Source organism: Gymnogyps californianus, chromosome 21, assembly GCF_018139145.2.
Source record: "Gymnogyps californianus isolate 813 chromosome 21, ASM1813914v2, whole genome shotgun sequence".
NCBI classification, from domain to species: Eukaryota; Metazoa; Chordata; class Aves; order Accipitriformes; family Cathartidae; genus Gymnogyps; species Gymnogyps californianus.
In genome coordinates, this window is record NC_059491.1 from 7,370,605 (window position 1) to 7,395,310 (window position 24,706).

Consider the following 24,706-nt stretch of genomic DNA (forward strand, 5'->3'; position numbering starts at 1 on the left):
GCCATTTTTCTTTTATTTATTTCCCAGAAGAGCTCTTCCTTGCACTTTCCAGACACGATACAAAACAAGCAACAGAACTTTGTTTCATGTACAGAAACAGTTTGTTGGAGTATAAAGAGTTACTGGTGATCGTTACTGAAGAATGTTGGCTTATTCCAGGGGCACTTCAGTATTCCTGAGGAATAATCATTGATTTCTCCTTCCTTCCCACTGGGATAGTCTTAGTCATTAGTCACTGTTCCTGTAAAGCAAGAAGGCTTATATTATTAAAAAGCCATTTGGGTTCCTTACATGGAAGGTGCTGCACGATGTAAAGCAAGCCACTTAGATTTGCAACATTTCCAGAAGGTAGGCTTAACATTTTCATCCTTTGCTAGACTGAGAAGTTGAGTATGGAGAAGTTAAGCAGCTATTTTCATACCAGAAGCATGCCATTTTTTCATGCATATAAGCCTCCATTCTGATAAAATGGGTACTTCAAAAAAAACCCAACATTATGGTTCAGGTTAACTATTCACAGATTGAATAGAAATCAGATAGAAAGCAAAGCCACAAAGGGCAGGAGAAAAGGCTCCAGTTGCCAAACTTCTTGTATTGTTGCACATCAATATAATCCACATTGCAATCAAAGTACAGGGTTGTGGTTTTTTGGGTGATCAATAATACAGGCTAAATAACCTGGAAAATGTGATACTTTCCATTTTGCAAGGAAACCTGAGGCCATGTAATTCTCAGCCATACTGTTTTAAGCCTTGAAATAACTGCTAGATGTTGATTTTTAATTCAGCTGAAGTCACAGGGACATCCACTTGATCAAATTACTTAAAAAGCCCTCAGAATCTTATGACCACATATTAGAACTTTTCTGCATTTTAAGTAGTCTCTTGGCCTAGATGAATGGCTCTTGCATTGGTGTTAGCGTTTCATGATCAACTTACTATCCCAAAGGATGGGCAGCATGATGATCCAAGTTACAGCTAGAACAGCTGCAAAGTTGCTTTGTAATCTCCTGATTATGTGGTATCATGAAGGTCCTCTGTCCTCTCTCATTCTCACTTAGGATTCAGAATTAAGAATTTGATCCTGAAGAATCAAGAATCCAGACTGGATAAAGCCCCAAGTAACCTGGTATGACCTCGTGGCTGACCGGGTTTGAGGTCAGACTAGATGACCTCCTTGAAGTCCTTTCCAACTTGAGTTTATCCTGTGATCCTATGAACTTGACAGGTTTGGGAAACTAGAAATAATTTCATTCAAGCTAATCCATGTTACGTTTCTCTCTCTCTTAATAAAGCTGATTTTCTTGCAGAATCTCACATTTTGACAAGTTAGCATTTGAACAGAAACTTGGTTTTGCAAAGGAAGTCCTATAGAGTTTAGTTACAACAGTTTTTTCTAGGAAAAAAACAGATGAGTGATAATGCAACAATATTTTCCATGCTCCTAACCAACAGAAATGAAATAATTTTGTTGTAATAACCCTGGAGCCGTTATCCATGACATGACATTTTGGAGAGAATTAATGACATTAACCATTAGATGGCTTCATCCGCATCTTCCCTCTCTCAGCATGTTCAGCCTCTTTGTGCCAGAGAAAGCTAGTGCAGACAGTGCACTGGAAACTATTTGTCTAATCTTGTGCCATGCAGGCAGCTGCGCTTCTTCTGTGAAGTGTCCTTTCAATTACCTCATGCTTCGAAGGACCACCCTTGCTCCAGAACACAGATTAGTCCTTAATCCAAACAAAATCCCTTACTAGGCTGACCTGAAAGTCAGTTTTCTGTTGCCCAGCATCACTAGTAACAAGCATCCTTGAATGAACAATGCTTTCTTAGAACATGTGAACAGGGCATTTACCATGCACATGAAGCCACAGACATGTCATTCCAGCTTCTTTTTGGAGACATAAATTGGAGGAATACCCTCAGGATGGTGTGGAAAGCTAACACATTTTAATGTTAACAAATCTGGCCAGAAGAGTCATGCACAGACTTTTGACTCTGGGCCGTAGCTGGCAATGTTGTATCAGCTGCATCTAAGTCACAGTTTCTCCATATTGCTATCCAAAATATTTTATTCTGAAGAAGTTGTTCAAGAATCTTGTTATTGTTTCCCTTTCTTAACAGGCAGCTGAAGAAAATATTTGTAAACAGGTATGTCTGGTAGGGCTGCAGAAGGCTGGCAAAAGCTCATCTGCTAGTAGGTCTAAGGAGGACTGGACTCAACCTACAGCTCTAGATGCATCAGAAAAAAGCCTAAAAACACCTTCAGGCCTCCTTCATCAGGCAGACGAGCAATACAGGAGCAATTTTTGCACTCTGTGTACTGGCCATGAAAAGCTCCTGGCAGAACATTTTACCTCAGTACTTTCTGAAGTGCTAAAATAACTGTAAATATGTCCTGGTGGATGCCTCTCCACCGGTATCAGTGAAACGCTTTTAGCAGTATATAGCTTTGTGGATCCAAAATATGCACGCACACCCCTTTTTTTTTTCCCAGATGCCACAATGATAAATTACCGTAAGAACAGCCCCAACTTTCACATGTGAAGAAATAAAGAAAATATTAATGGAGTCAGTTTGTGGACTTAGTGCACTGTAGGCAGTTTGCGAGCGCACAAATGATTCTTGCTAATTAATCTATTTTTAAATATTTTTTTCTCAGCATGGTCAGTGATAATACTGAACTCATTTAAATTATCCTCTTCAATACTATTTAAAGTGTACAATTTCTTCAGACTAATTATTACATTACTACCCAGCCAAACAAGCCACAAAACTTACAAGTGATTAGTGTTTTCATCTTGCAAAAAAAAAAAAAAAAAAAACACCCCACAGATCAAAGATCTGCTTCCACAGGCAGATCTACCTGACACGCCTGACATGACTTTCAGTTTCTTCCTAGCTCACCTCTTTCAAAGTCTGAAGACAGAATCTTACTGTTAGTTGAGTTTTTCAGCTTTTCTAACATGTATTTTTATTATACTTGTTTTCAGGTTGTGGGAAAACCTACCTGCAGGATCTGTTAAATTAATTCTATGTGTTCAGTCTAGTAAGTTTACTGCTAAACACACCAGATATTAAAAATTTCTAAAGAGCAGGGGAACTACCCCTGCTTCGGCAACACGAGTTTCTTCTTACTTAGTACTCTTTTGGGAAAGGCAGAGGAATATCCATTTAAATGGTGTCTAGATGTACTGTTCAATGCTAACTTATAAACAGTTACCAATTAATAGTAACTAGTACTGATACTTACTTTTACAAATTTACCATGGAGAAGATACGGAGACTGGAAGTCATGTTGACAATTGGAATAAGCCATTCCTAACCCCATCCCTGACCCAAAAGCGATAGGCCATGTCTTTCCTGTGGGGGAAGGCAAGCAGAGAGGAAAAGTTAGTCAAGAAAAGCTGTTCATTTCACACGACAGTGACAGCATTGTTAAATAAGCACCAAGAAAGAATAAACTACTGGAAGATGCATATTAGGCATTTTCAAGTTCTACGAGTCCTAAAATCAGCTAAAAACCAGACCACTTCAGAACAACAAGAGTAACAGTGAGTAAGACGTCATATTTAGAATTTAATGGAGAGCAATCTCTGAATTCAAGATATTACTGAAAATTATTCTGTTACCAAAGCATAACTAAAAAAAGAATTTAGATAAGTTTTAAAACCCTGGTAAGACTGGCATAAACTGATGTCTAGACACATGGCTCCAGTAATTTGGCTCAGGGTTTCCTGCAATTCTAGAATTTGAGCTGAGCACAGTAGGAGCTTAGAGAGATGCCGTGTGTAACAACCTTGTTACACAACAGTTAAAAGTTTAGGTAACTCCATTTCAACTGAAAAGACATGACCAATAATGAAAGAATTGGTCTAACATGCTGATTAAGTTTTACAGCCTCAAAGACTTCTTGGTTTTAAACTGCACCTACAATAGACAGAAATTAGGAAACCAGGCAGTCAAGATGACTGCAGCATACTTACTTTTGAAGAAGATGACTGAGAAAACAATTCCTAACCCGAATCCAGCACCTGTAAGAAGAAATGCAGTGAGTAAGGACTAAGATAATGCAAAGTAATGGAAAATTATTTAGTTCTTCACAGTAATTCTTTGTTCCAACTCAGGAATATCAGATTACACGTCATTTCAGCACACCAAACAAAAATGTTCTTAAATAGCAATTCTGAAAAAAATAATTCTTGTTTTCTTAAGTAACTGTAAGCAGCTAATTCAGATTAGAATCCCAGCATATACAAGTACATTATCAGAAAGATTTGGGAAACAAACCAGACTCTCATCCCAGGGAAAGTTACTGAATTTCTGTCACCATCTACAATGTGGAATTAAGATTTATTTGGCTCATTGTCAGCAAATGAGAAACACTTAAATGAAAACTTATTGTGTCCTTGAGCTTTAGATTTTGCAGATGAATATCTTACTGTATTGCGTTCATCTCGCTACTTTAACTACTTCAATGTGTGTCCTGAGGGCAGCAAAACTTTGATGCTTTGTGTTACCCTATACCTTGCACAAGAAAGCTCCAGGCTGCTTATCTTTCACATCCACAACATTCATTATGGAGCATATTTAAACACATTAGGAATGAATGACTTTTCACATCCTTATACTATATATAGAAATAACTGCAGCAGTTGAAAAAAATTTATCCAGCACCATTAAAAAACTCGGCTGGCATATTTAAAAATAATTTTTGCTTTCCTTGGAAGGTGCGCTTATGATTTTCTGCAAGAAGTCAGGCAAGTCTGCAAAACTCCTCTCACGACCCAATAAATATAACAGTGAAAACTTTCAGCTCAGCGGGTAAATTCTACCTTTAATTATATCCATGAAAGACAAGAACTTTAGATAAGGCACAGAAGTACAAAAGTTTAAAAAAGGAAAAAAAAAAAAAAAAAAAAAATCAGTCATGCATATGCTCATTAAAAAAATACCTAACAGTTTCGGGTTTATTTTGCAGCAAACACATCCTGTTATGGGTTTCAATTCTCTCCTTCCAATACAAGAAATCTAACTTAAGTATAACGAGTTTTATTAATTAAAAGACATACTTTTTTTTTTTTAAATATTCTAAAAGCATGTGATCCTTATTTAAGCTCCTGTTGAATGCATTACTAAGTGGGTTGAGTCCAGAACAATGCCAAAGAATCCTATACCCTCTTGGCGTATAGAAGTACATTTCTTTTTTTTAAGTTTCCTTCTGCTCTTTAAACCTTTTTCCTTGCAAAAAGTATACTAACGGTAGCTCCTGTTGAGGCACAGATTATTGAAACAATACTTACTGCACTACCTAGTAAATTAACTAAGCACCCCACGTTTTTCATTGATTTAAAAAAAACCTCAGATATTAGAATGCAGATGACCGAACAGATGATCAGAGCAAACTCCCTTATGTTTACTCTCCTGTTAGGACTTCACTATCCGTATTTACGGAGAGCTGGAAATCAGAGTTGCTTTTGAAAACTCTTTTCATTTTACTAGAGATTTTCAATTGTGACAGAGGTAACTACTTTACCAGGTCATTACAACTTTGGAGTAGGCTCACAAAACATGCAACTGCAGGGAAGAACTTTGACCGCTTGCCAAGTGGTCCTGACATAACTCCCCCAGACATTTTAGAAACCGAGCATTTCGCAGAAGGTCAGGTTTTCACTCTAATCATTTGCACAGCGAAGGAAAAGTCTCAGTTCCTCAGATGTCTGGTCAGAGCTTCAGGCTTGTTCTGCATTTCAGACAGTAAGAGATACACTACTTGGAGCATCTCATATAAACAGCTAACTACTCATACCGTGTCACTGACCGGCATTTATATGTAGACTGGAAGAGACATCATGCATTACTAAGAGCAGCAGTTCATCCGTGCTAATTCCTCCACTCCCCCTCCCCAAGTAGGGCCTTCCTTCTGTACCTTTGCTATAATACAGCTGGTGTTGGCTCTTGCAGAATGTTTATGCTATTAAGGATAATTACTATCTTCAAGAATTCATCCAACGGACAACTGTTTGGCCCTCTGACCTGACTCCCTCTGCCAGTCTTTTCCTACAATACGTAGTTATGCTGCCTTTTTGTTTTGGGCTGTTGCACCGTAGGTCTGAAAAGGACCTTCTGGAGGTAATTACTTTCCGTTCAGACAGCGCTAGGCGTTGTTTGAACTGTCCGGTTCAGAAGGCCTGTCATGCAGTGAGTGATACTGGTCCTACGCTTCCTGTCCAAGAAAAGATCCCTTCTGCCAATCCAAACAGTTTAGCTAATCAATGAGAAATGATTTACAGGATGACAAATTCTGCATCATCTCCATGCAGAGCCCGGGCAGTTTCTAATGTCACCACACTTTCCACGTTACCAGTCAAACCCACATTCTTCTTACCAGCATGGTGGTAAACTGCTTACTTTCTTGTCTTAAGAAAAGTCTGCACTAAGAAAGCAGCTATCGGTAATAAAGTTTCTTTCCATCTACTGCCAGAAATCATCATTATCCTGTATTCTCTTCACCTCCTTCAGATGCTCTCTCATGTTACAGCCCCATTTGTAAGGACTCCACACAGATGCCATCAATGCTGCTTCCTGTTGGCCATGGGGGAAGCTACAGGATACACTTAAAGGTGAAAAATTTATGATTTCTGCCAACTGCAATTCAGCCTAAGCCTAAACCAAAACCTAGGTCTTCCCCCACACTAATGCCCAACACCACTGTTCAGCAGATGTGGTCCAGCATGACTGACTTAGGAAAGACCATTCTGTCTCTCCTAAGAAAGCTTTTTTCTGAAGCAGTGAACCTGAACGGATTCTTCTTTTTCACAAAAATGCAATTTTAGTGCCATTTTAGAGGCTACCACTGCACCCTGTTCCAGCAGGAAGGGGGGAATACAGTGGCTGATTAGCTTCAAAAGATGATAGTAAGATATCTAGGGCCTTGCTTTAAGTAATGAAAATGCTACAGAGAACTAAAGGAGGAGATCTGACAGCTAATGGGTTTTTGTTTTCTGTGCAAGAAGGCAACTTGAGAAACGAAGCCAAAAAAGTACCTTAGCTTCCCTCATCCCAAAGGCAGTTAGGTTCATTCCTTTTCTTACTGAGGAGCAGACTACAGTCTATGCTGGAAACTGTTGCTGATCGCAACACCCAATCGACAAGAAACGCTCAGCTCTACCCCCTCACGTCAGCCAGTGCATATACAGCATTTGCCCTTTTCTACTTGGCTTTAACGTTTAAGCATTGGTTTTAACTTAAAACCAGAAGCTTCAGCTACATTTAATTTCTTAGCCTGTCTGGTTAAGAACCTATTTCTGTGGATAGTTTGTCACTCATCTTCATTCCACTAGAAAGCATTTGTGGTTATGCGGTCATTTCCTGCGTCTCCAGGACCAAGGGGGAGCTAAACCATCTTGTCTTGGGAGCAAAGTAACGCTTTTCACTTTAATTCTATATAAAGTTACACCAGAGGTAAACAATGGCAGAGCTGTTGATGAGTTTTACAGGTTTAAGTTCTCGTATGCTCAATTTCCTTTTAAAGAGGCAACATGTCGCTTCAAAGAGCCTCCCACCTGACCAGGGGACACTCAGTCTGCAGCTGTTTCTACTAAAGATCAGCACCTCTAGGCCAGGCTTTAACTTCATAACAATAAAACATGAAAGGTTTATCTTACAATAAAAACAAACGAACATGGAAAAGCTAAGGGCTTGATCCACGCCGGGCACATTTTCCCTCCTTTTCTTGCATGACAGACTCTTTGGAGGAAAAGGCCACAGGAAAGAGTACAACGCATTTTTCACCTCCTCTGACAGTTTAAAATGTTTAACTAGAAAAACAGTCTCTTCCACCCTACATCTATCACTTCAGCTTAAACTCATTTACAGTCAGTGTCAACAGGGGCAGGACAGTTCTGTGGACGTCTTACTCCCACTGCCCAGCAAGCGTCCCGGCTGCATGGACCAGCACAGCCACACAGAATTGGTATCAGGCAGAAAGCCCAGTCTCCAAAACTTTTTCATTCTATTTTTTTGGCTCATACACCTTCCAAGAAAAATGTCACGACACCTCAAATCAATCTAACACACAGAAGAGCACACGCCGTATACCCAACAGGACATCATAAAAGTGTCTCGGAGAGAAACACAAATCTTCAGGATGGGCTCCTGCTCCATAAGAACATCTGGGAAAAGCTTTTTCTATAAATTTAATCAACAGTCCCTCCAACGGCAATAGTACATGGTTCTTTCCTAGGCTACCCAAGCAGCTATGGGCTGAAGCAGCGATTAAGACTGCCACACCTAGATATACTTTTCTTCAGTAGCTTGAAACTTAAAATAGGATTAAAATATGCTTGTTGACATCTGGCAAATGTGTTGCTGTTACTATAGCAGCTGGAAGTTTTTAAATTACTTAATAGTTTTCTTTTTGTCATCAGATTATTTTCCTCTGCCATTCCTTACACACAAATACAAAATACAGAGCTTCAGCCTCCTCTCCTTCAGATTCTGTTAATTTACAATTAAAAGAACTAAATGCTTGAAATAAAATGAAGAAGGAGCTCCTGGAAGATGGCTTCTTGTTCTAAGAAAATAGCAACCACTCTGTACAGACAAGACTCTCTAAAATAGGTCAGGGACTTGTCCCAACAGAGAAGATTTCTTCCCAGCTAGAAAGACAGCTTCCATTAGGATCAACAACATCTATCGAGCTCGGTTAGCTTCTCTCTGGGGACAGTGACAGCAACAGCTTCAAGGTCCAACAGCAGATCTCATCCAGGCGCCTGATGCACTGGAAGTTTCAAATGAGCATCAGCTCAGGCCAGCAGTAAAATTTGCTTTTGGTAAAGAAATACCCAAGAAAAGTCAAGATCTTCAAAACAAACAAAAAACAGAAGCAACTCTCAAACTATATCTCCCTCCTGTTGTAGGGTGTCCTGTCCTGCCCCCCCTCCAATCCCACTTTAAGAAGATACAGAGACAATTGTTGTGCAAAAATGGTGAGGAGATCCTTCTTCATAGACCAGGACCTTTACAGGGCAGTACTTAGCACCAGTCAGAAATCCAAGACCATGAAATCACTTATTTATGGACAGAATTAATTTTAAGCAGACTCTTAGCAAGGTCTTTCGTGGCAGGAATCAGATTTTCTTCAAACACCAACTTTGAAGCTTTCATTCTCATCTCCCCTGTTGTGTGGATTGTTTACATAGCAGACCGAAAAATGAGCGAGGACACTAGAAGAAACCATAGTGAAACTATATACCAAGTACTCGAGGAAGAAGCAGGAAAAGTGTGTTTTGTTTTCTTCTAGCATTTGACTGTAGTCACACAGAATATTTGGAACGACAGAATATAAATATCCAAATACCATAAATCCTGACATGCTTTCAGGGGCCGCTTTCACCCTTAAGCACTCCTGCAGTTCAACCAGTGCCCGATGGCTAACCTTAGATAAACATCAGCACTTTTGCAGATGGACACACAGCAGCAGGAAGTATCGCTGTTAGCCCGTGATGTCCCTCCAAGCAATCACAGCAATAGTCTCGTAGCGGACCAGAAACTTTTCATCCTCACACTGGTGAATGAGCTGGGCAGACGAGAGGGCACACACATGTCCTCCCTCTTTTAAAGGGGAAGGGGAGAAGAGTGGAAGCTGCTCTTTGAATAGACAGAACAAAGGATCTCATCACTATTGCATCAAGCTTTTAGACAAAATCAGGGTGGTACTCGCTTTAGAAGCACATATATAAGAAATCAGCAAGATACGCATAATATGGAAAATACACCTCTGACAGAAAACTCTACCTTGTCTTACTGCAATAAAATATTCCGCTAATGAAAACAACAGCATTGCTAAAAAGAAAAGTTTGGTGGAGTAAGCACATCCACATTTAGGGCTTTTGCAAGCCTATCAGGGCTGGCAATCATGCTTCTTCACACCCATCCAACGTAGGTTGACCATTACTGACGTCTACTGGCCCAGCTAAGAAATAGAGGCAATTTAGAGCAAGAAGTGTTACGGTGGCATCTCACTAGTAGAAATCCTAAGGAAAGAAGCCTGATCCTTCTCAAAGCTCTCGCTATTGCTTTATTATCATCAAGGATTTCAGCAGCCCTGAAAGGATTTTCTCAGAGAACTATATCTGATATAACAAAGAGTTGTTCCCACCTACTGCTGTAACATCTCAAGGGCCAAACGAGTGGTTTAGGGTATCACTTGGCTAGACTCCCCTTCCCCTGGACAGTGTCACTGTGTGCCACCTCCCAAGGAAGGCACAGCTGGCATCTTATCAATGCGCTAATGCAGAGGACAAGGAAGTCAGCGCACTTTGGATTCATTTCCAGCAGAGGAGATCTTACGTAGTCTGGGGTTTTAAATGGCTGCACTATCAGGCGGATGTCACAGCTCTTCTTTCAGGTTTTCTTGCACACCAGAAGTATTGCTAAGAGCAGGCTGGAACAAGGGTCGAGCAGGGCTTCCCCCAGCGTCGCTCACAGCTTCGGTTAGTGAGCTGATCGGGTGCACCTAGGCAGGGCAGAGTTTCCTGACTCAGTCGGATGGCCAGCCAAGAAGAACAGCAGGACACAATGCACTTAGGAGAAGAGAGGCCTGGATTCCTAAAGATTTTCCTGTCTTTTTCTTCCAAAAGAAGATAATAGCCCCTTAATTTGTAGACGGTCATTGTATTCAGAACTCTGCTAACAACATAACTAAATATTGCTGTTAGATTTTTTTTTTACTAAAAGCCTATTCTCGGAACAGCATTTGTCCGCCTCTTCCAAATAAAACATTTTTTTGTTGGCTGTACTGCCTCCCTGCACAGCTTAAGCCATAAGCAGTTAATATTTACACTACTTGGACTGCTACAAGATACAACTAGTAGAATTGGATCTTCTCCTGCACGACAAAGGAAAATAACTTGGGGTTACAAACAAAGCTCACATAACAATGCAGTTGGGTGCTCGCACAGTATTTGTGTTCTCCAGCATTAAAAACAAAATCCCAAATGAAAAACAAGTCTTTTGACCTGGCAGCTAAGACTGGATAGCCACATTACAATTGCCAAGCAAAAAAACCACTTCAAAACAGGAATTTCAGGATTTTTGTATATTTAGAGAAAGTCTAATCCAGTTTTCAGGAAGTATAATCAAGTTTTATCATTATACAGACTGACTTTATCCTATTCATAACCATGTGAAGGATTATTTAAAAATACTGACATTGAATATTTCAGAAAGAATCATTGTATGGATTGCAATCTGTGGAATGACACAAACAATACAATTTCACCCTTGCCATTAACAGAAACAGCTATTTAAGCAGGCCAGATGATACAAGCCCAAAGAAATCATGTAACAGTTGCAGGAGAATTGAAAGTGCCCTTTTCTCTTAAAAAATTCCTATTAAATGGAAATTAGAAGTGTTTTATTTTCAGATGTCAAAACAGAGGATTAGAGGAAAATGAACATTACTGCACTGGGTTATTTACAAGCTTCCAGGCTGAATTTTGGTCAAACACAGTCATACATCAAAACATTTGTCTCCTGCAAAAAAAATGAACTTCAGCACAGCAACTTAACACACAAGCCAAGAAGTGAACGGCTTTCCTAGGATTACCTTTCAATATCAGATAAATTACAGTGTTCAACTCGTTTAAAACTACAACAGTTTCGAAACAAAACAAGACACACAGGCACACAAATCTCCCTCCCCTTACACACATACTCTTTATTGCCTCCCTGTTCCCTGGAAACGGCATATAATAATAATTTGTCCAAAACTATAGCCTCAGAGAAAAAACAACTCTGTCAGTCCTTCATGAGTAATTGTCTTTCCAAATAAACAGGCATGAACTACCAATCAGTTAAACAAACAAACAAACCCTTTAAACAGGGTTTGAAGCCGGTAGGATGGAGACCACCACAATACAATTACTTCCCCGTCTCTTTCTGCAGAGCTCTACTGATAAAAAGGAAGAAAGGGTTGGGAGGGCTGGCGAGGACACAGGAGTTTATAAAGCTTTGCAAGCTGGGAAGAAAAAGCAAGCCACTGTAGTTTGATTCTCCCTCCCCACACACAAAACAAGCAACTTTTCTGATGGGTAAGAAAAATCAGTATCTGGAAGAAAGATGGAACAGAAAGTTAAATTATTTAAATGACTGCATGGGTGAAAAGTCTTGAGAACGGTGCGAAGCCGGAGCCAGCACGATCTGGATCGCCCATCAGAGACGCAGCCTGGTCAGCCAAGAAAGCACAACCCAGCCCACTACACACAAAACACTGTGGCTACAGCTAGATTTAGAAAGGGAAGGGGAACAAACACACCTAGACCCATCCTCATCATTAGCTAAACAAATAAATGTCAGTCCTAATAAAAAGGAGGTGAGCACATAAAGTCCATTTAACAATGTTTCGATGTTTTGTGCAGGCATACAGAGGTTTACAGTACTTAACTCTTTGAAATGAAATACTGTCTTAACAACGCTTGACAACATACTCTGTTTTGAGCTAACAGGAAAAAGAAAGAGTTTTAACACTGAATTACAAGACGCACACAGGTAGTGACCAAGAGGTCAAAAATATAATACAGCATTTCAAAAGATGTAACATACAATAAATATATATTTTGGACATTTTAGTGGCACGAGATCAAGTTTTTTCCAGGAGCTTGATCTCCAACTAAAGCGGTACAGCACAACTACAAACAACACAGCCAGCTACAAGTACACTCGCTTATGCAACTGTAGTGGGAAGCCTGACAGACTAATACAAGATAGGACAGGCTGCATAGCCCCCGGCTATTATTTAAAAAACATACTATTGCTAATAAAGTCATCCTGATAGAAGAGAGTGAGAAGGGGAGGTAGCAGCTGTTTCCCATGTCCCTCCAGCCCTCGAATTAATCCAGAGGAGTTATCTGTCTCTACAGTTCTCACGGACACTGGAAAACTGTCACATGTGCAAGGCTTCAGAAATTCAGTGCTTTCCTTCATTTACAGGGTCTGGAATGGGAAAACACAGGGCTAATCCCAGTGTTTGTTTTTCCCCAGCCTTTGGCTGGAAAGATCTCTCTTGCAGCAGCGCTCAGGAAGGATGCAAAGGAATGTATGGGAAGGAAACTGTGGCCACCGCAAGGAAAAGTCCAACAAAGAAGTGAGGATTTGGTAAACTTCTATATCCCACATAACAAGCAACGAAATTCTCAAGCAAAAAAGTTTATTGTCTTTCTTTCTTTCAAGTATAACAACTGTCCTTGATAGTTTATTGGAAACTCCAGCAAACCTTGCAGTAATACTACAAAAACAATCATCACAACCACACAAGTTTTTAAAGTGCCTGCAGAGAAAACAATCATTTCCACTGAGACAGTCTGAGAAAGTTTGTGTTGTCAGCACTCAGTTAACAGTTTGCATAGCTAGGCCACCGACTCACTTCACATTTAAAGGCCATCATCATCTTCAGTCACAAACTACTGGAGTATGAAGCAACTTCTGGGTTGTTGCGACTTCCAAAGTTCATACCGAGTCATTTGTTGTTAATACCATAGAGGAGGTTGCCAGCACAGACGTTTCAGTTACTGGATCAATTGTAAAAGCACACAAAACAGAAAACTGCTATCACACATGAGGAGAAACGTGTCTGAGGCCATCACACTGGGTTTAGTGCTAAGGATAAAATTAAAGAGCCGCAGCCCGTGTGCCCTTTTTGGGCAACCTAATGAAAACCATGAATTTTACTGAGACCTCTACTCAATGCCATCATGAAGCTAACAGTGGGAATCCTTGGTCTAGAGCACTAGTGCAGAAAGTCTAAGCACATTTTCTTTCTTCTGTTGCCACTTCAGGATGGAAGAAAACGCCAAATTAAAACAAAAGGCCTGCCGAAGAGACACGCTGCATTGAAATCAACCCTGTATCCACTTCTTTCAGCCTCCCAGAGAGACTTTCCATGCACAGGATTCCTACATGTACATGTACAGCTGCAGCATGGAACAAGTTCTTGTTTATAATTTGGCATACTTAATATTTTATGATAAAGCAACCAATGCTATGGAAACATAAACATATCTGGATATGTTTGTCAGACAAACCTGAATAGAATTTCATAAGGCAAGACATTGCTCTGGAGCACTTGACACTTTTCAAAGGCCTGTTATAAACAATGGAAGTTTCAGTTTACTTAAAATTACTAAACATCTTTTCTAATGGAAAAGTATTAGGCAACTAAAACCCTGAGTTCCTCATCAGCTTTCAAGCATAAGGCCACTACAGCAACAAGAAATAAACATTCGCATTTCTCAAGATATTATTTATGGTTCTAAAAGAGACTTCTGCACCAACATGGAACACATACCTTTCGTGTCAGATACTTCACTTCTTGCTCTATACACTGCATTTAAAGATTTGCTTTGGCATACACATTTCGTAAAGCCACAATCTCTGTCTAGTCGATTTGCCAGCCTGTCACATGAAGAGCACTCAACTGCGCATACACAATTATGATCACTCATAAAACTCACAGTTGTAAGTGAAACGTTATGAATGTTTTGCTGCAGATCTGAAGCGCTGCAAGCATGTGCACAGTCCTAACTTTAAGGACAAATAAGCATGGAAGAAAATCAACGGAAGTGCTCCCCTACTTAAAGAAAAGGCACAACTGTCTGCAGGGTTGGGACACCGGACGGAAAGCTTCTCAATGTCAAACTGCACACACTGAACTAAGTAACACATGCCAAAGCTATCAGCGTGTCACGCTGCGTATTGCTTTTAATAAACACAGCCCTCCTCGTACACCGAGTGATGTGAACAGCCCTGCACAAACAGATTTCGAAAACCAAGCCGTCGTCATAGCGAAACTAAAGGCGGGCAAGGTCGTGGCACTGCAGGACCCGGTTATGCCTACCCGGGGCCCATTCATTCAGGGCAGGAGACGTCCCGCTGCCCGCGGAGCTCAGCGCAGAGGGAGATTTCCCACGGAAACCTCTCATCTTCAACAGAGGGACTAACCACAGGTCAAAAACGACCCTCCGCTACCGGATCGCGGGTAAGACGGGGCCGGGCCGCGGAGAAGAGCCCGGGGCGGCCGTGGGAGCGGGCCCAGCGGGGTCCGTGCCCGCGGCCAAGGTCACCTTGCCAGGCCCGGGGCCGCCCGGCTCCCTCCCGCCGCGCCGGTCCCCGACCCCCGGGGGCAACACTATCCTGCGCTGAGGGCGGAGCCGCAGGACACCCTGCCGCCCCGCCCGGGCCCACAGCGCGGCGAGGCCGCCGCCGAACGTAAGCCGGGCCCGGAGCGGCGGGGGGCACCGGGCCTCACGAGGCCTTTCCCCGCCGGGCCCGGCCACGCCGCGGGGCCGGGCGGGCGGCGGCCCTCCCAGCCCCGGGGCGCCCGGCCGGCCGCCACCGCTCCTCCCCGGGTCCTCCCCCTCCGCCCTGCCCTCCCCGCCCTTACCCAGCTTGACGGCGGAGTCCGCCAGACACCGGTCCCACTTCCTGCCCAGCTCGCCCTCCGACGCCATCTTGGCCGTCCCCTCCCACCTCAGGCCGTGCCCTCGCCTCCTCCCCCGCGCAACTCTCGCGAGATCTGCCGGCGCGGGCAAGCGGCGGAGCGCCAGATCTCGCGAGATTTCTTCCCGGCCCGGCCCGGCCGCCGTTGTCACGGTTACCGGCGGGAGGGCGCGATGGCCGCCGCGCTCGACCTTGGGCCCGGCCCAAAAGCCCGGTTTTCCCCGTAGGACCCGGCCCACCACAGCCCCAGCGCTTCCTGGGCCCCACCTCTTCAGCCAGGGCTCCCGCTGTGTCCTTGTTAGGCCTCGTATCCCTCAGCCTAAGGCAGGATCCCCATCTTCTCACAGGCCCCCGGCTTGGGCCCACCCCTGTCGACCTGCTCCCCTCAGGGCTCTCACCTCATCCTTGGTAAGAGCCGATCTTTACTGTGGAGTCCCATCTCTCTCACTGCAGGGCTGGGTATATCCTGCTGGATGCGCATTCGCATGTAGGTTTTCCCTCGCAGAGGCTTGCAGAGGTCTTGCGTCCTACGCAGCTCCTGCATCTTTGCTGGCTGCCCTCAACTTCTCTTCAGGGCCTGAAAAGAGGTACAGGTGTGTGGAAAAAAACAGCTGTTGCCAATCCCTGTCGATGTCCCAGGGATCACCTCTTAAGAGCAACCTAGGCCCCACACCTTGCTTAATTGGGAAAAGGAGATGAATAATATCAGGAAGAAAAGAATGTCATATTCAAGAAGTTATTCCATACAATAGGATGCTAATATTAGAGTAAGGAGTTGTGGGAAGGGTTCTTGGTGATTTATGGGTCTTTGGCACATCCTGAAGTGTGCTACAGCGTTGTGGAACCAGGAATGTAAGTGTGAATAGTTTCAAACTTCATTTATATTGCAGATGTTGTGTAGGCTTTCTGGAAGTCATTCTCCAGAAGCCTTGTGAAAAAATACAGAGTGTTTTTTAAGTAATAATGTCCCCATTCACACTTGGTAAGGCAATTTTTAGCTGCAATTCCTTGTTTTGATTTCTTCAAGTTCTGACAGTTTTCTTTATCAGGTTGGAGAGGAGGAGGCTCTACTGCTTTATAAAACTGGTAGTTCTTTAATAAGTCAATTAAAGACTAAAACAACAAATAGAAGTCAAAACTCTTAAGTTGGCAAAAATTTTCTTAAGTTATTATTATTTGTGGTCTTTCATTTTTCTTAACTGTATAACTGGTTTTGATCTAGAGCAATGATGAAAGATTTTTCCTGTATTTGGTTTAGTTCAACTCCTTCACATATCACTGAACAATCACAATTGCCTATTATTTTTACTTAGTTAAAAAATCTAAATGGCTTTTTTAAAAATGTTTTTGGAAGGCACGTGGTTAAACTAAGCCCTTGCAGGCTCAAGAGGTTTCCCTGGAGAAGGCAGTTCTTGTTGTTCGGTAAAGGGAGCCTCCTTTTCTGCTCCTCTCCCTGCAATTTACTCAAATCAGTTTGCATTGCTGCATAGTCAGTATCAAAAATAGAACCATGCATCAAGTTACTTATAAAAATACCAACAGGATCAAGCAGTTTTTTCCCTGACCGGATAAAGAAGTGTTTTCTGAAACCACGGACCCAGTGGTACGTCCCGATGTGCCAGCTCCACCCTCCCATTTCCAAACAGCTCTGGAAAATATCAGGAGGGGAAAGATACTTGAAGCCTCCGGATAATTCTTTCATTTTTTTTCCCCCAAAATTAAATTCCAGAAATCAGTGTTTAAACACAACCCAGAAATGTGGTCTTCTCTGGCAAAAACAAATACCTGGTGCAGGCCAATGTGTAGTCTCACTTCACACTTACTCATTTTCAGACTGTTAGGCTCACTGGAAAGTGCCGTTTCTTTGGGGATGAAGGAAGCGGTGGTGAGCTGTTGGACTGTAAGGCGCTTCATAAAGGGTCGCGTTGCTGTGTAATGGGTCTCAATGTATTTTGACAGCCTTGCGTCAGGAACCTGGTGCATTAAACCCTTTCTAAGGAGATGGAATAGTTCAGTGTAATTGTTTTGAACGTCCAGCTTCCTTCTGAGAAATCAGTCTGCTTCTTTTAAATCCCAGAGTCACTGAGTGATCAGAGGGGGCTCTGGAAAACGTTATCCATTAAGGATCTAGAGCACATTCTCTGTACCCCTTTCCCACCCCAGGGAAAAATTAAGGCAGGAGGGAATGTGTCCAAAGACAGCCTTTTCTCTCCATTGCTATAGTTACTTGGCAATTAGACCCTCTCAGTGTAATATTGAGTATTTATTATTGTATGACTCCAAGGTGATGTTTAGAACATGCGGTTTTAAAAAACCTTTTTTGCATTTTACAGCCCAGCATGTGCTGTCTCAGGGTTCCTTCCCTCCCTTCTCCCCTCACATTCTCTTCTCCTTTCTTTCCAGTAAATAAATATATGAAAAAATAGAGGAGGCTGAAATGAAGCCAGAAAGCTTAACAAAAATCCCTGCCTTTCTCTGATGGAAGTCAACTTTTAGTAGGTTCAGACCTTGTATCACCAGTTCTCTTAAATATACCTAACTTGAGTTGTGTATTAAATTAGTAAGACTAGTCACAGAGTAAAAGTTAGGCATTCAACTAAATAAACTGCTGGTTAGTTTTTCAACAGACGGCCATCAAACAAGCTAGAGGCAGAACTGGGAATCTAAGATGACTAAGTACCACCATTAGTCTTCAAAATTGCTATTTCCCTGGTGTCTAGTGGAAGAAGCCATGCAGAGGGCAGGTCCATACACGCACGTGGAGGTGAGGAGCTTCTCTGGGGCTGCACCAGCCAGAATTCGAAGCCCCTTTTCAACATAACAGACTTTCTTTTCTTTTAACTGTTAGCCCTAGCTTTTATGTCGTGCCGTATAGGATGGTTCACCCTTACCCCAATAGTTTTTGTTTTAAAACTTCCAAGCAAGTTTCTTTTAAATCTTGAGCCTTCCCCAGGATGAGTGTATCGCCTCTTATCCTGTTTTTTCAAATAATTCTATAGCATCCCTCCTGTCACTTCCCCACTGGATACTAATATGTTCTTGATCTCCTCTTTTCCAAAGAATACACATGTAAGTTCTCCCACAGTTTTAAATAACATGAATCGTCTCCCACACACACTTTTTTTTTTTTTTTTCCCCTGCCAAGAGTAGCAGTGATCTGCATAGGAAGACAGCGGTGTAGGAGTTATCTGCTTGAAATGGTTGACACAGCCTTGGTAGTGGGCCCCTACTTCACTGTCTGTACTTCCAGAACGCTTCTTTCATGTTACAGAGAGAATCAGACCTGGGCAGGAAACTTGCAACTCTCGGTCTCTGCTCCGGTTTGTTGGGTTTTTTTCCTCACAGATACTAGCCGCATTCACCAGCAGATACTGATGCTTATTTTTCTCTTTGAAAGCCTTCTTGCTGTCCAAGCAACAACAACAAAAGTCTAAGTCCAAAGTCTGAGGAAAAAGAAACCCCTCCTCAGCAGGACTTTGCCCTAAAATGGGAAAAGTGCCAGAGACTCCATTAAGTCTACTTTGCTATTCTTATTGATTTTATGTGGAAGGCAGTCAGATACTGTGGGGATGAACAATAGTCTAAAGGCTGAGGTAGACTTGCATTAGGAGAGACAGCTTGTGATGCAGAGTGAAACATCATTCAGCCTTTTCATGGTGATCACATTCACGTTAATAAGCAAGTCCATTTTGTGTCTGTGCTAATGTATTTTCATGCCAGTTTTGCAAAGCTGATGTAATGTTATATTCAGTAATGTGGTACTGCTGGTTACAGTTGTCAGGTACGGCTGATTGAAATGGAACTTTGAAAAATGGAACAAGATGTGTCACAGCTCGTTGTGCTAATGCTGCTTTAAGCTGCTTTTGCTGTGAATATGAAGTTTGCCCCAAAAATCTCTGGAGGAAAGCACTTGCATGGAAAGACTGATCTGAGTTTCTGCTAACTCTTATGTTACCGGCATAAGCACCACTATGACACTTTGCATCTTTATTTGATGTGTACTATTTTGTGATCATTTTTTAGTTTAGTAGTAGAAATAGGAAAAGAACTAATGCACTGTATTGATAGAGGTTTTCTAATGAATAAGCCTGCAAAAGAGTGCTATTTTTCAGCTCTTTAAGTATGTTTTTCCATTCATCCATGTCACTGGCTAATTCTGTACAGATTCTAACTAGTGAACCGTGACTATTGTATTAAGAAAGAATCCAGGCCCTTACAATTCTTTTGGCTGGTATATTAGCAAGCTTCAAATGAAGTGCAACGTGTCAAGGAAAAAGTAAGGGAATGGAAAGTTTTGTTTCTTTCTGGTGCATTTAATCAGCTCCTCCTTGATTCTTTTTTAATGACAGGCTGCAGACATTATTACTACAGTTAACGACCAAGTTTGACAAGAATGTTCTCAATACTCTCTTTGCTCAGGCTAAAGACATTTCTGAAAGCTCCTGTCTATCCAGCTTTCTGTGCTGAAAATATAAAGTTAAAAGAGCAGTCGCAAGCACAGAAATAAACAGCATCCTAGGGTATGCAACTAAGTGGAACGTGCTGGAAAACTAGCAATCCCAGTAGTCCTGCAGTCCACTATTCTGGACTGATACTTAAAAAAATGCTTCATAATGCTTTTCTGAACAAGCATTGCTGTGTTTCTTGAGGTCGGATTTCAGATATGTCTCGGTCACATTTGCCCATCTTGTATTAAACGTTTTGTGGAATACAATTGGATTGAAATCTGTGGGACATGTGAAAACAGCGTGGCTGCAAACAACTCCAAGGCATGCCCAGACACAGTGTTCTCAAAACGTGGGCAGGTACTTTTGGACTGAAATAAAGCAATTGTTACTAGTGGATAAGGATGTTATTTTTATGGGGGGGGGGGGGGGGGGGGGGGGGGGGGGGAATGTCTTCTATGTCCAAGATATGGACCCAGATTGCAGAGATGTGACTTTTTAATGTGACTGACTGCTAAATCCCATCTCTGTGGACGCTGGCTTCAGCTGAGTGGTTAAGTCTGCTCTTCAGTCAGTGAAAGAGGGATATGGGACATGACTCGGTCTTACCTATTTAGGCAAAACAATTATAAGAAAATGGTCAAAGCCAAAAAAACCCTCGTGCCTCTAGCGATATGCGTGCGTGAGGGATGTGTAACCTTTAATTTCTCTGCCGTTATTGTGACAGTGCTGCTCTGGTAGTAGAATGTCTCATTTTTGGCCAGTATATGGACATCTTAGGCTGCTAGGTTTATCGTCTTTTACATTAATCAAGTGAGCAGATCCGCTTGGGTGCTCATGAAGTGGAAAAAAGTCTGGGTTCAGCATTCTTCGTAGGGGGGGGAATGCCTCAAACCTCACACTAAATGGGCAATATGTTGTTTTTCCTTAAACATGATATTTTGATTTACTCATCAGTTCCTGCAGTGAATGGGGAAACTCTTAAAACCTTTATATTCCAAGAATACTCTCAGCAAAGTTGCTTTGGAATCGGAATGGGAGGAAGCTTTTTTATTGTTTGTGTGCTATTTTGACAGTGTGTACAAAGATCTCCATAGTGAGAACTATCTGCGGCTTGAATACGGAATTCCAAGACGTTGGGTAGTGTTGTAGGTACCTTTTTCCTATATTAGTTTCCAAGAAATGCTCGGTTTTCAGCCTCAAATCAAGTGATGCTGCTGGTTTACTGACTCTGACTAATAAAACCCAGCAAGCTAAACTCTACCATTGCTGGAAGACTCTTGCAGCAGTAAATTAAATTTATGAGAACCCCTAATAAAAGTTTACATATCTTTCAAGTGCCACAAGCTTGACATGAAAGAAAATGGGCAATCTGACCTAAAAAAACCTCAAGATGTCTTTTTCTTTAATAGAAAAATGAATATTCAGTGAAGCATGAAAGTTTTCTCTAGGACCTTGATTCTGAGCATGTTCTCACAGTCACCCTTGGTCCTGGCTAAACACTGGAATAAACAAAATAAATAGCATTTCACCATGCATGCAGGAGGATAAAATAAAAACCACATTGTGTTGGACCACAAATGCTTTATGAAGTTCTGGCTAAATGTGAAAAGTACTTTGTAACGCTAATAAGTATTTATCCTTTTGCTTCCTTGAATATAATCAAATGTACAGGGAAAGCACATGTATTTTATAGTTGCTGATTGCAAGATCAAAAGCCTTGTTATTAATTGCACATGGATCTGATGATGTAGGGCCGTTAAGCCATCAACTGACATCATTGTTTGCTTCCTTTGTTTATAGACCCTTGTTTTAAAGATGCGTAATGCCCGACTTGAAGCCTTTTGAGCACGCTCTTTTCTGTGTAGGTGGGTGATTCCATGCCAGGAGGTGTGGGAAATGCCTGTAGCGCAGGTAACGCTACCTCACAGCACTCGCATTTATCGAATGTCCCTGAATTAGCTGTATTTGCTGTCACCCCCTCCACGAATCGCAACAGAAGGCAGGATGGCTACAACTGTAGTTACATACGCAGAGCCTTCTGCCTGCTGAGATCCACTCCGTGCTGCAAATTGCAGCCCACCAGGGAGAGTCTGGTCCTACATCTTAATAAACAAACAAACAAACAATTCCCTTAAGCATGTCCTGCTATAAACAAGCAAAGCAAGCAGCTGGTTCTCATTTGAAAAGATGTTACATCAATTGCGAAAGGAATCTGCAGATCTTCTTAATGCAAATATTTTAAAGCAGCTGTTTATTCTTCTTTATACCTATTAGCAGGAAAACCAAATCCAGGATGCTTGTATTTCTTCCGCTAAGAAAAACATCCTCTTGGCCTCAACATTCATTTGGATCTCAAATTGTTTAAAATATACTGGGCTGCCTAATTCTGCTTTTGCTCTGCTTCTGCAGCAAGCAGCTAGAAACAGTTTCTGTTCATAACTAGAAAAGCTACTAGAGTAGTCACTGAATACTTTGCATGAGTTTTGTGACAAAAATAATGAAGTTTAGAACATGCATTCTTGAATTTATCAATTCTGTCCTCCCAGACCCTGCCCCAAGGAATACATGCACATTAGATGTGTGGATCCCTGTAAAATGAAGTAATAATTTGCCCTGTGTAATGAAGAGGCTTGCTTTTCTTAATTACTGCTGGTAGGCACCTCTGAGGGAACATCAGGACTGAAGGATCCGGGGATTGCAAAATAGAAGCCACTTCGGATTGCTGCATCTTACAAGCCAGGTTTAAGGAGGTTAGGCTGACCAGTATTGGCAAAGAATTGAATTTGGAGACTCTAGAGCAGGAAATGCCTTCTGAGGCCGGGTGGCCACTCTGCTAGACATGGTAAGCTTATTTCCCATCTTAGGGTTTATTTGGTAGTGGGTTATTGATGGAGTTTTATGCGCTTTTGTTTTTCTGTGAAGTAATATAGCTCCTGTTTTTCTTGAGATTGTTCTCCTGTTTTCTATCCTTTGCTTCCCGGGTTCATTTTGTTCCTGCGCTGAAAACACCAAAGGTTCAAAAATGGCAGGAGAGGAATGAAAAAAAAGTGGGTAAAGGCTAACTTAGCAAAATGGGTGACAGCAGATTGTCAGAAGTCATCAACACACAGGATAGCTTTGATTTTCTAATTAGTGTAAGCAGTGATAGCTGTTACCTCTGCATGGGGTCGTTTGTCGTACAAATTCATGTTTCATAGTTATGCCTCGATGCTAGCTGTTGTAACTGGATGCACGTCTCGAGCAGTTCACTTCCCTGGCACTCGAGCTTGTTCTTTTCCAACTGGAAGCTATGGCTGTTTTGTGCTGTTAAGTAAAATGAGCGCAGTCAGGGTTGTTATCTCTCGGAAGGTCCTGTCTGCTATCTGATAGCTACGAAAATTTAGAGTCGAGCCACAAACATCTGCGATAATGGCTGAGCGAAAAGTCAGAACTTGGCCTTGGTCGTCTCCTGCGGGAAGGCTGTACCACAGCGTTACATCCAAGGGAAAAATGAAGCGGTGCGCGACTCCCCTTGTCAGCATTTCCAGTTTCTACAGCAAACCGAGGAAAGTAAACGGAACAGCAAAAGGGCTTTTGGCTCACGAGGGCCGAGTCTGCAGTGCAGGAGCCAGAGCGCACCAGTGGAGGGTTCTCGGGATCCTGGCACCAAAGCTCTGGCGAAACACGGGCCAAATCATCGTTCCAAAAAAGCTGCAGAGGAACGTGTTGTCACATACTGAATCAGACGCTTTCCTGGGGTAACTGGGTACGTTGCAGCTCTGAAATTCACAGGTCTGTACTGAGAAGTGCAAGTCTAGAGTCTGCAATCGGGATCAGTTTTACCCGAGATCACTGAAATGTGAATTAGTGCATTAACAGAAAAAAATGGTTTCTTTCTGGGACAGTCTGAGAAAAGCAGAGATGTTTTATTTGCGCATACACCCCTATTTGCTGATTTCTATCTGGCATTTGGAGATCCGTATCGCAGCTGCCTGAGCCCTGAAGTCATCAAAATATGTGAGCATCTGCTTAGCTTCCAGCAGGTACCTACATGCTTTGCTGAATCAAAGGCTAAGCTTCCAGAGAAAGCTGAACACTTGCTTTTCAAATTAATTAACCCTGGCTTAAGCAGCCAGAGGCTGATGATTTTTCCTTGTCACTTTAGGGCTGCAGTAGATGCGTTACAGGCGGCACCGGTGATGATGCTCTATTAGTTACCTCTGTAAAGTCCAGTTCTCGGCGCTGATGAGGTTGCCAAAACGTTACCTGTTCGGACTGACGTTTTCCGTGCTAACTGCCTGCCTCGTACTGGCTTTCGTTTAACCCTACGGACCATTTAAGTGTTTAAAAGGTATTTAAAGGAGGGACGTGCTGCTCCACCGAGGAGCTGGGGCCGACTGCCGGCCGGCGCCACGAGGGCTGAGCCGCTGGCGCGCCCTCCCGCAGACCCCGCCCCTTTCCCCGCCCCCCGTCTCTGATTGGCCGCCCTTTTTCCGGCCGCGGCCGGGCTGACCCCCGCGCTGGAGTTGGTAGCGCCCGCCCCCCTCACGCCCGTGGTGCTGCTGCACCCTCACGGGATCCCGCCGCTCCGCCCCCCCCCCCGGGGGGCGTGGGGAATGGTTCTTCCCGCTCCGCCCTTCTGCCCCTCCCCGCCCCGTTCGCGCGCCGCGCTCCATACTTGGCGATGGCCGGCGAGCCGCTCGCTGATTGGCGGGGCGGCGGCGAAGGGGTGGGGCGGCGCGGCGCTGACCCGGATGTTCACTCCTAGGCAACGGCGGA

At 42.7% G+C, this 24,706-nt stretch overlaps 1 protein-coding gene across 1 annotated transcript; it reads right to left on the reverse strand.

The window, feature by feature from the left end:
• Positions 1–15,511, reverse strand: MICOS10 (mitochondrial contact site and cristae organizing system subunit 10). Its single transcript, XM_050909463.1, has 4 exons — positions 15,445–15,511; positions 3,989–4,036; positions 3,256–3,365; positions 1–241 (listed from the first exon to the last, which is right to left on the reverse strand). The coding sequence occupies exons 1-4, from the start codon at positions 15,509–15,511 to the stop codon at positions 233–235; spliced, it is 234 nt and encodes a 77-aa protein (XP_050765420.1). The 3' UTR covers positions 1–232.
• Positions 15,512–24,706: the final 9,195 nt, after the last annotated feature.